The sequence below is a fragment of the Sinocyclocheilus grahami genome, unplaced genomic scaffold (assembly GCF_001515645.1).
Source record: "Sinocyclocheilus grahami isolate Dianchi unplaced genomic scaffold, SAMN03320097.WGS_v1.1 scaffold469.1, whole genome shotgun sequence".
Taxonomy (NCBI): Eukaryota; Metazoa; Chordata; class Actinopteri; order Cypriniformes; family Cyprinidae; genus Sinocyclocheilus; species Sinocyclocheilus grahami.
In genome coordinates this window covers 806,781-817,795 of record NW_015505648.1, presented here as the reverse complement: position 1 = coordinate 817,795, position 11,015 = coordinate 806,781, and the positions used below count along the sequence as shown (strand labels likewise).

Below are 11,015 nucleotides of genomic sequence, written 5' to 3'. Positions count from 1 at the left end.
GCAATATATCATGGGCATACAGGCTGTCACGAATCTGGCCCATGAACTTCCAATTTCATTGACTCTCGCACTACACACTGTTGCACATCTCTCCGGACTACATATCCCATCATTCATTGCACTGATTGCACTCAGCACGGATTGCACACAGCTGTTTACACTGATTGCACCCAGCTGTTTCATATCACTCCCTCTCTATTTAACACTCACTCTGTTTCCTTCCCTCTGCCGAGTATTGTCTAGCGATTATCACTCTCCTAGCGATAGCTACTCTACAGAGCCCTGAGCCTAGCCCTAGCCCTAGCCCTAGCCCTAGCCTAGTTTTGCCTTGCCTTGTTTCCTTCGTTTTTGACCTTAGCCTTAGCCTTAGCCTTAGCCTTAGCCTTAGCTTAGTCTTGCCTTGTCTGTCTCCTTTGGTTTTGATCTTCGCCTGTTTTCCTGGACTTCTCCCTTTAGCCTTGCCCCTGTGACTATGTCTGCCTATCGTCGACCCACGCTAGCCCTAGGATTATTCTTGTGTCCTGGTTGCCACTGTTTACCCTGCCTGTCTTATGACCATGTCCCTGTCTTCTCCAAATAAAGCTTTGCATATGGATCCGCACGTCTCCCGTCTCGTCAGCCCCATTACACAGGCTAACTTAATGGAGAAACGACAGCTGAATATACAGTAAAATTAATGTCATCAGTCGCCACACTGAAATTAAAGCAATTTATTGTCTTGCGCAAAATAAAAATTATTACTGAAAATATGTCCCTCTCCTTTGTGCAGTCATTTATTCTTAATTTATACTTAAAACTAGTAGCATAGAGAACATGCAAATTGTGGCTTAGTTTCCTTTGTTGTTGCCTGTTCTTGTGATAAAATTAATGAAGAAGACCATGGTCTCTGTGATTTGTTTAGTTTTTTTTTTAATTTTTTTTTTTTTAAATATGTGACAATGTCTTTGCACGTCCCTGACGGTGTGTGTTCACTGCACTTGAGTGGGTTAATTGCAGAGCACATATTCCGAGTATGGGTCACCATACTTTGCCACACATCACACTCACTTACACATAAGTGCCACTTATTATATACCTATCTCTGTAATATTTCAGAAAATATTAAAATTCAGCTCCAGAGTTTGGTTTTGTCCAATTTTCATTCTGTGATTTTGCACTTATCTTTATTTCACCTTTTTAAGTCGTTTTTTTTCTCTCATTATGCTTAAACGGTGTCAAATGACTGAACACCGTAAATGCCAACAGTTTATTGGCAGCTACCACTAGTTGTTAATGTCTACAAAAGCACAAAATGCCAAATCAGCCTTTTTTTCCAGCAGTGCAGTCTGTTACCGTGCACACAAACCAATGATAGGGGGCAGTGTTTGTCAGCAAAAACAAATGCTCCAATGTACACAAACAGAGAGAGCGAGTGAGATTTGGAGAATGATAGATTTTAGGGTGCAATTGAGTACATTTTCATTCAGTTAAACATGTCTGTTAATACTCTCTCCATATCTCTGTAACTTTCTAATAAACTATTTAAATAGAAATAACTGCAGAGGTAATATAAATGTGTGTGTATATATATATCAATTTTATTACAAAAATTAGATCATCATCTCTCAGTAGTGCCATGCTTTCAGCATATATCAATACAGTAAAAAACCCGACCCAAAACAACAGGATAAGCCGATGTTGGTGTTGCAGCATTTGATAATTCATGCTGTTACTGTACGAATAACATTCCTAGAACAGAGTACAAATACACCAGTTATTGCTAAAACACACCAGAGCCTTAACAATCGCTGTTAAACACATTTCATAAAAACAATTCATCAACAAAAGCAAACAGATAAAGCAAAACATGAGTAAGCAAACTAAAAGTATGTGCTGAACTGATACATCAGCTCAAAGCACTCAGGCTGTAAGCATTTTGGCAACTAAACATTCTTATAGAAACATCGGTAAGATCACTGGAAACAAATTAAGGAAGTGCCATCATCTTAAACAATTATTTTCTGAATGAATGAACCATCATTTTACAATTTGTGATTGGCTTTGTGAAGTCTTGTTTGGAAAACATGAGTGATGTTCTGATGCACTGTTGCTTTACTGCCCAAAAGCTGCAAAGAGACTGCAAAGAGAGCTGAGTTCTTCAGCTGCTGGCCCCTCAAAAAAATATATGAACGACAAAATAAGCAAAGAACTGTGTCCAATAAATAAATAAATGAAGCAGCAAAAACATTATCTAATACTAAAAGTAACCTGGCTTAAAACTGTCACTTTGAGGTTTGCAAAACAACCAACATGACACTATTTTATCAAGACAAAAAAAAAATTCTTAGCTTTGCACAGAAATTTTCAGGTATTCATAGAAACCCCAGGTTTACTCTTACAGAACCTTTAAATTGTTTTATCAAGATTTCTTCTTTTTCAGGAATATCAAACTGAGGAAAAGAAAGACAAAAACTAGAAACATGGATCTGGGATTGGCTATGGCCCCCACTTTGCAGTTCAGTTGAGCTGACGGCAGGGCTCAAAAGTCCATTTAGTGGCTCCACCGAACACATCGATATTACTTTCCGACCATGACAACACATTTCCAGCTTGTGCTCTGTTGTTGCAGGTTGCCAGGTTGTAGATTTCTCCAGCTGTTAATTTTCTATCCCATATGTTAAAATTTGCCAGTTCACCTACAAAGGCTTGGGTTGCATCAAATCCTCCACCAAGTGTGTCCTGCAAGAACAAAAAACATCCTAATTCAATATCAGGTTACTGAAAAACAGGCAAACCAGTTAAGCTATAGATTTACTTTTGCCTGTGACTAAGGTAAACTAACATCTTTAACATAAAGACTACATCAACCTAATAGGCATACTTCCGAGTCTTACCTGCTCCTGACCTAAAACCAGTACACCACTGGGTTTTATTGGATGGTAGGGTGCCAGATTCTCTCCAGTTCCACGCAGAACACCATCCTGAAATGCCTCCCATACTCCATCACGAGTCGTCCATGTGATGCAGATGTGATGCCATTTACCATCGTTGATGACGAAAGGTAATTTTGCAACCTATAAAGTTACACTGTGGATTATTTTTTTATTTCTCTTCTCTTTACAAGTGCCAAAAGACTACATTTTATAAATGAACAGACCTCATCATTTACTACTAAGCAAACTCAGAGTTACACATTGGGAAATATCTATAGGCCCTACTGCTGCCACTTACAATCATTTTATGCATAATTGCATTATTATTTTTGACACTTTACCTTGTCATTTATGAGAATCTCCATTGGATTGTTTCCCCATTCTATGAGAACAAGCTCATTAGCTTGTCCAGGAACAGCATAGGAGAAGGGGGTTCCCACCCCGGGTGATGCATTGGACTTTATCCACAAGCAGAAAGAGAAGGCATACATTTCTGGTAGACTTTTCTTCACTTTGGCATACATGTAATTTGTTCTTAAGGGGAATGTTATCTGAAACTTGTCCAGTGGCCTGCTACCTTTTGAACCTGCAGAGTAAAAAGTATGGACTGTTAGAGTTTATAACACTCTCTCGTCCTCTAAATGAAATCTCTCTCTACATCTATTCGACAAGGACTTCTAATAAACCCAAATGCTTCAATTGCTTGTATCTACTGCTCTGATGCTTAAGTGACTGTAATTATTATTCTTGGACTATTCATTGCACTACTATAAATTACTTTTTTGCCACACCCCCTACTCTACAAATTAACAGATTTACTCAGGGATCAAACCGACTTCTTAAAGGTAAACCAACCAAACACGTTTTAATGCAGGCAGAAATGGACCATTCTTGTGTGTTCTTTCTTTTTATTCTGTTTTTATACTTATTTTGTATGAGCATATATGCATAGTACATTATCTGTATTTATTGTATTTTGTGAAACTTGTGGTTATAGTAAAGACGTAGAGAAATAACACTGCTTTGAATCTCTCGCATGCTGCATTGGTTAAACAGGCTGGGCTTTGAGCAGCAAACTTTACGCAGCTATGCAGGCAAGACATACTTGCTTTGAGAAGGACGTGGGCTCTAATTATCCTATCATTATTAGGCTACATAGCATTTGTGTTTTATGGGCTCAATATGCTAAATAATGCAGCTCCCCCTCCCAAACCATCCTCTGCGACATTACACCGCGTAAACATTGGTGTTTTACTGAAACTACCTTCCAGCTATTTTTCTCAAACGCATCATTACTGTAGTAGTTCATATTTATTATTTACATCACATATAAGTAAAATTTCTCATGGAATGAGATCTCTGACCTTTCTCTAGGTCGTTAATTCTTTGATGTAAGGAGGTGAGGGTTGACTCCACTCGATTGCGCTGATCCGTGTCATTCTTCTGCCCGGGTTTGTTCTCCTCCAGAGTATTGACCCGGGACAGCACCTGCTTCTCCATATCATCGATCTTATTTTGAAGCAGATCTTTAAGGCTGCTCGCCTGGACAGAGCCGTTGTTCCTGCTGTACTGCTACGGGAAAACAGGACAGAGGTATTCAAACGAATACTTTAAAACGCACGCATGGGAAATTTATAAGAGACTAGATAAGCCAATTTCAGGATTAGCACAGTCTGCTGTGAACCAGTGACACATTGACTAAATCTGTCAAAGACCTCCAAACAAGTCGTTCGACCCAATTAAGATGCATATAAAACAGATTATATTGTAAGTTTAAGTAATTCTATCATGCATTACATTAGTTTGCCTGTAAAAGACTCCAGCATATAACTTATAGGAATAGACTAGATGGAGTCACACGTTTTAAACTGAAAAGTCCAAATCATTAGGTCATAAATACCTCCAGGTTTTCCAATCTCTGTTTAAGCGTGGCTAAAGTTTGCCCGAGTTGGGCTAGAGTATCTGTCGGGCCGCGGGACACGTCTCCCATTGTGTTTTTGCCCGGTTCTTTTCTCCGACCTCCAGCCACGGGCACCACCCTGACACCCTGACTCTCACAGCGGCTCAACTTCGAAGTTAGTTCCCTGATCGTCTCCTTCTGGTTCATGATAGTTTCCTTCTGCTGTAAGACTGTCTCCCTTAACTGCATTACTGTGGTCTTGAGATCCTCCGCTGGTCCGCTGTTCTGCATAGTGGCTGTGCACAGGTCCATTTCCTTGGGCACAGACGTGCAGATAAACTGGGTCTGTCCGAAATCTTGCGAAGATCCCTCCAGATATGTGAGAGAGAGTAGAAAAAGTGTCCATGATATTCTCTCCATTGCGGGTTGCCTTCTTTGCCAATGTTTGATGTGTGAGTATCGAGTTGTTTCAACACCACGGAGCTGTCCACTGATCTATGCAGCGCGTATGGTGTTTATATAGAGCAGCAGAGGCACGGCGCGGATCGCTGCAGCTCGATAGTGCTCTCTAATCATGTCAAGTGTATTTCTTAAGGTGGAACTGAGAGATAATTCAGACGTATTGTCTTTACAATGGTAATTACAATGTGAAGCACAGCAAACAATTCAGATTTTGAGAGTAGTTAAAGGTTTATTTATTTAGATCTATCATATCAACACTATGCTTGTGTCCAGTAGCCTACTGATGCAGATTAGTTCTATATTTAGATGTTCTGAAGTATATTTTATTTAAGCAACATCCTAAAAATGTTTCGAAAGTTTCTCTTGCCGTCTCGGATTATAAAAGCGCAGTGACTAGCCTAATTCATTTATTAATCATCCATTCCGTGCCTGGTCCCTATAGCAAGTTTGCAGCTACTTGTGTTCCATTTGTTTTTGTAATTCCATTGAATGTAGCTGTATAATTAAAATATTGTAAAAATAAATAAATAAATAAAATAATACAAAAATATTATTTTACAACCTTAATATTGAACATCTTAAATATTTTTTAACGTTATGAGACATTGCGGTAGAACATCGGCGTATCTGGTTCCACCTTAAGACTGGACCCTCTTCGATTCCATTGGGTTGTTGGTCCAGTGGCCCTGCGGAGTAAGGGTTGGGTTTTACTACCCGCGGATCTGAGCCCATTCAGCATGCATTCATGGACAGAAATTCTTCCACGAGCAAGGATTAATACTCACGTCTCCAGTAATGACAATAATCTGTTTTCCATTTAATGTGTGTTTATACCAATAGAGCACTTTCAGGCTTTTAGTTTAGGCTACTCAAGTGTTTAATCTTGACACTTCAAATCCCATTGGACATAATGCACCATGGGATGACCATGGAGTTTTGAATCACTGTAGCAACTTATAATGTAATAACTGCAAATAATGTAAAAAGTGCACATAATGTAATAAATATTACATTATTATTGTAATAAAATGTTCATAATGTAATGTAATAATTTTCTCAAAACGTAACATCTTGAGCTCATAATGTAATAATAATTTTTCAATGTACTAACAATTTTCACATAATGTCATAGGCTATTGTATGAGAAATGTATTACATTATGAACACACTGTGGCAACTTATAATGTAATCACAGTTCATAAGGTAATACCAGCACATAATTTAAAACAATTATTATTATGTTTACAATATCATAATTATCTTTCAATATAACAAATTTGAGCACAAAACATAATCATAGTTTTATTAAAAGAAAATTAGGCTTATTAGGCTACATAGTGAATTTTTTTTTTTTTATATATATAAAAATCTTACTAATTTTGTGATTATGACATGCTTAATTTTTTTTAGATATTGCCTGGTTTCACAGACAGGGCTTAGATTAAACCAGGATTAGGCCATAGTTCAATTAGGACATTTAAATAATGTTTTATAAACGTGCCTTAGAAAAAACATTACCGGTGTGCATTTTGAGAAAATAAAGGCACTGGTATATTTTAAGATTAGTCAGAGCAAGTTTCTTTCAGTTGAAACAGCTCAGACTTAGATTTTAGTCTGGCATTAGGCTTAAGCCTTGACTGTGAAACCGGGGGATAGTCATTTAAATGGTTGTTATAAAAACTTGTTTATATTCTACACAAATGTATAGGCCTAATGTATTTATAATTTTGGCGATATGATTAGACGTTTTATCTTCCTGATGTAAATGTCACGTAACTGACACATTCTTCACAGACTGTTATACTGATGATTTCCCTGGTTAAAACTGCTTATAGGCACAGAAATGATGCGTGATTTTAAGCTGTACTTTATTTTTCAACATATCCTCTGATGTACAATCATGTTATAACTTGTATTAAAGTGAAGAATTGTTCATTTAACTTGTGCACGGAGCACGGAGGCTGCTGTTGCCTGGGGCAGATAACCCAATCTATCCCAGACATTAGACTTTGGAAACTTTTGTTTTTTCCAAATTTGTTCATAAAAATGCCTTAAATTCAAGGGCATAGGATTTAGTAGGGGCGCAACTGAATTGTTCCTAGCAAAAATTTTGATCAATTAAAATATATTTATATGTAACCACTGTCGTTGTCATCATACCATAGACATTACCTGAGATGTTAAAGTCCACATGAAATCAAAATGTACAATATTTATTTTGTTAGCGCACATTGCTAGTCTTAAGGTCAACAATTAATCTGTACAAGTTATTCGTCTGAAAAAAAAAAGGTTGTTTTGGTAATCTTTAGTCAAAATCTGTTCATTTGCTTCCGCTCTGGAATAGCATGCATTCTCTGATTTGACGCTTGGGCAGAATATGCTTAACCACGCCCCTCCGACCATTTTGCCTGCTGTGAGTGAGAGATGAGAGGAGGAGCGCAAAAATAAAACCCCGTCCTCGACTCAATATCCTGTTTCAGTTGGAAATACATCACCACACTGAAATCCAGTCGGCAGCAACTTCCGGTTCACGAGGACTTTAAAGTACATTTGTCAGAAAACTGCGCTCTTTCAAGGATGTGCATTTAATGCATGGCCAAAGTAAGAACGTAATCTACATGTTTAAAACATGCAAAGTAGGATTGCCAACTGTTCCCATATTTAAGCAACATTCCATATTAAATCCATACAGAAAGCAGTTTATCATGTCACACCCAGTTTAGGGTGCTAATCTCTCTCACACAAAAAAACAAGAGCACCCTTAGTTGAAACTGTAATAATAACATATTGGCAAACTCTTCTGTGCATACTTGCATGTGCACTCTGGAGAGCATCAGATGTTTCTATTTACAATGTTTGCAGCGTTGAGCAGTGTAGCTAATCACAGACACGTCCATTGAAACGATGAACTGAGCTGAGTGACAGGTGCATTTGAAATTAAAAAGGGAGCATTAATTAGGACAACCGGAACCAGGAACACTTCCCATAACACCCAATGTACTTGCTATATCGTTAGAAGAATGGCATCTACGCTAATATTAGTCTGTTTCTTTCTTATTCTGAGGTCACCATAGCCACCAGATCCAATTTGTATCCAGATCAGATGGTCTCTGCAGTCACCCGGATCCAGTCCGTATCCAGCCCAGATGGTGGATCAGCACCTATTGATAGGACTTCTAGTCCTGAATGTCAGCGGAGATCAGGACAACTAGATGAGCCACAAAGGCAGATCCCCAGTGAGGACCATGTCTCCTAGATGGCCACCAGGACAAGACCACAGGAACTAGTTGAGTCCTCTGCACAATTGTGACATTGCTGCAGCCTGGAATTGAACTGCTGGTTTCGTCTGGTCAGAGGAGAACTGGCCCCCAGACTGAGCCTGGTTTCTCCTAAGGTTTTTTTTTCTCCATTCTGTCACCAATGGATCCTAATTAATGCTGTACAGTTGCTTTGACACAATCTGTATTGTTAAAAGCGCTATATAAATAAAGGTGACTTGACTTGACTCTTTGCACACATACTAGAGTATCTGTAATGTATTCCGAATTTTAATTAAAGACTTTTGAATTAATGAACTTTTCCACGACATTCTAATTTATTGAGATGCACCTGTATAAATTAATTCTAAAACGAAATTAATTTGTCCATGAAAAGATTAAGCAAAGCAAATAATATATAAAATATATATTATACACATAGGCTAAATAACAGCACAAATATTTTGACTGTCCTTAATACTGGGCTGCTTATACTTTATTATAATTATGAGAATATTACAATATTTTTGGTCAGTTTATAATGTAATACATTTCTCATAATGTAATAATTGTTATTACATTATGAGCTCAAGATTTTATTACATTTTGAGAAAATTATGACATTATGAACATTTTATTACAATTATAATGTAATACTTATTACATTATGTGCAGTTTTTACGTTATGTGCAGTTATTACATTATGAGTTGCTACAATCACCCTCAGCACCTTCTTCAAATAACAAACCAACGTGTCAAATGTAGACAAAAATATAGTAAAGACTCAAGGAAGGGGCAAATTATGTTTACATACAGTTTAAATATTGCCTGATAGCCTACCAAAAAAACATGGACTCATAATTTATTTAACAGGTATTGCATAACATCCTAAAGAACTGGTGCGCATCATGTTAAAATAATTCGATATAAGAGGTGCAGGAAATGCTCATCAACGGAGCTACAAAATGCGCAAATGCAATGGTCTTATGAGAGGTTGTTATAATCGTTGTTCAAGTGAATAACTGATTTAGCAAATAAGATGTAATGTTTGGGTGCTCTTAGCCCACGAGTCACAACTGGCTTAAGTGCGATCAACCCTTAACGAAAATTAACCATGTTTTTTTATAGTAACCATGGTTTTTATAGTAAACCAGTAACTACAAAATAAACCATGGTTTACTACAGTAACCATAGTTAAACTATGGTTTTTGTAGTAAAACCATACACCATAAAATCCAATAGTTTACCTAACTTAGATTTAATTAGTAATCTTTACTTAGTTGTTACTTACTAGGTTTTATTAAGTTACAGCTACTTTCAAGGCAAATAAAACAATTTACTTACTGTTTTGAGTGACACACTTAAAATATTCAAGTAGTCACAAAGGAACCAATGATATTAATGAAGCAGTGAGAGGCAGCAGTGCACTAATATGTTGCTAATGTGCAACATAACAACAGAAGAAGAAGAAAATAAAACGAGTCTTAATAGACTTTTCACCCATTTCCTCAATGTCAGCAGTTATCTTTCAATAGTTGCATTCACTCGTTTCCCAGTCATCATGAATGTTGAATTTTCAGTACAACTGAAATATTTGAGAGAACATCACATGAGCTGACTTCATATTCAATTGATGTAGATTTTCCTAAAATGTGTTTTTTTTTACTTTTTAACTTTGTTTATGTTACTATATGTTACGGGGCTGACGAGACGTGAGACATGCGGGTCCACTTGCAAGCTATTTATTAGGAGAAGACAGAGACGTGGTCATAAAACAGGCATGGTCAGATAATGGCAGACAGGTATATGGCGGGCAAGACACAAGAAGAAACCTAATGCTAGCGGAGGTGAACGATCGGCAAACAGAATCAAAGGGGCGAGACTAGAGGGATAAGTCCAGGTACAAGGCAAGGTCCAGGCAGGGGCAAACATAATCAAAAATAGAGCAAGACGAGAGGAGGAATCCGAGAGACACAGGCGAAGATCAAGGAACGAGAACACAGACAAAGCAAGACTAAGGTAAGGATAAGACAAACTAAACGGGCTCTGTAATGTAGCTGTCGCTAGGGGAGTGATAATCGCTAAACAATATTCGGCAGTGGAATGGGATCAGAGTGAGAGTTAAAAATAGGGGATGTGTGAGTGATAACAGCTGTGTGCAATCAGTGCTGTGAAATCAACTGTGTGTGTCATCAGTGCAGTGGATGATGGGATATGTAGTCCGGGGTGATATGCAACAGTGTGTAGTGTGCGAGAGTCCATGAAATGGGAAGGGTGACCTCAGATGGCTAGCAGACGGAAGTTCATGGACGCTCCAAACACTTTTACGATTACGGAGGGCGGTGGAGTGGAGGCGGAACGGGGGAGGGATGGAGGGCCAGGTCCACATGGAAGTGGAGAGACCGGGAACTGAGGCAGGACCAGCGGAGCAGAGAGCCAGGGCCAGACAGCAGACCACCACGGCGGGACAGAAGACCACCACGG

The 11,015-nt window shown here is 38.2% G+C and overlaps 1 protein-coding gene across 1 annotated transcript; it reads right to left on the bottom strand.

Moving 5' to 3' along the window:
* Positions 1-1,585: 1,585 nt before the first annotated feature.
* LOC107553322 (neuronal pentraxin-1-like) lies at positions 1,586-5,298 on the bottom strand. Its single transcript, XM_016235518.1, has 5 exons — positions 4,813-5,298; positions 4,277-4,484; positions 3,254-3,498; positions 2,874-3,053; positions 1,586-2,718 (listed from the first exon to the last, which is right to left on the bottom strand). The coding sequence occupies exons 1-5, from the start codon at positions 5,230-5,232 to the stop codon at positions 2,497-2,499; spliced, it is 1,275 nt and encodes a 424-aa protein (XP_016091004.1). The 5' UTR covers positions 5,233-5,298; the 3' UTR covers positions 1,586-2,496.
* Between the last annotated feature and the right edge of the window lie 5,717 nt (positions 5,299-11,015).

Bases quoted from the DNA above. Each gene is read 5' to 3' on its own strand.
- LOC107553322 (XM_016235518.1), bottom strand. From the start codon at position 5,232: ATGGAGAGAATATCATGGACACTTTTTCTACTCTCTCTCACATATCTG. The intron at 3,499-4,276 runs GTCAGAGATCTC...TTTACTCTGCAG, and splicing joins AATTAACGACCTAGAGAAAG to GTTCAAAAGGTAGCAGGCCA. The intron at 2,719-2,873 runs GTAAGACTCGGA...TTGTTCTTGCAG, and splicing joins TGGTTTTAGGTCAGGAGCAG to GACACACTTGGTGGAGGATT.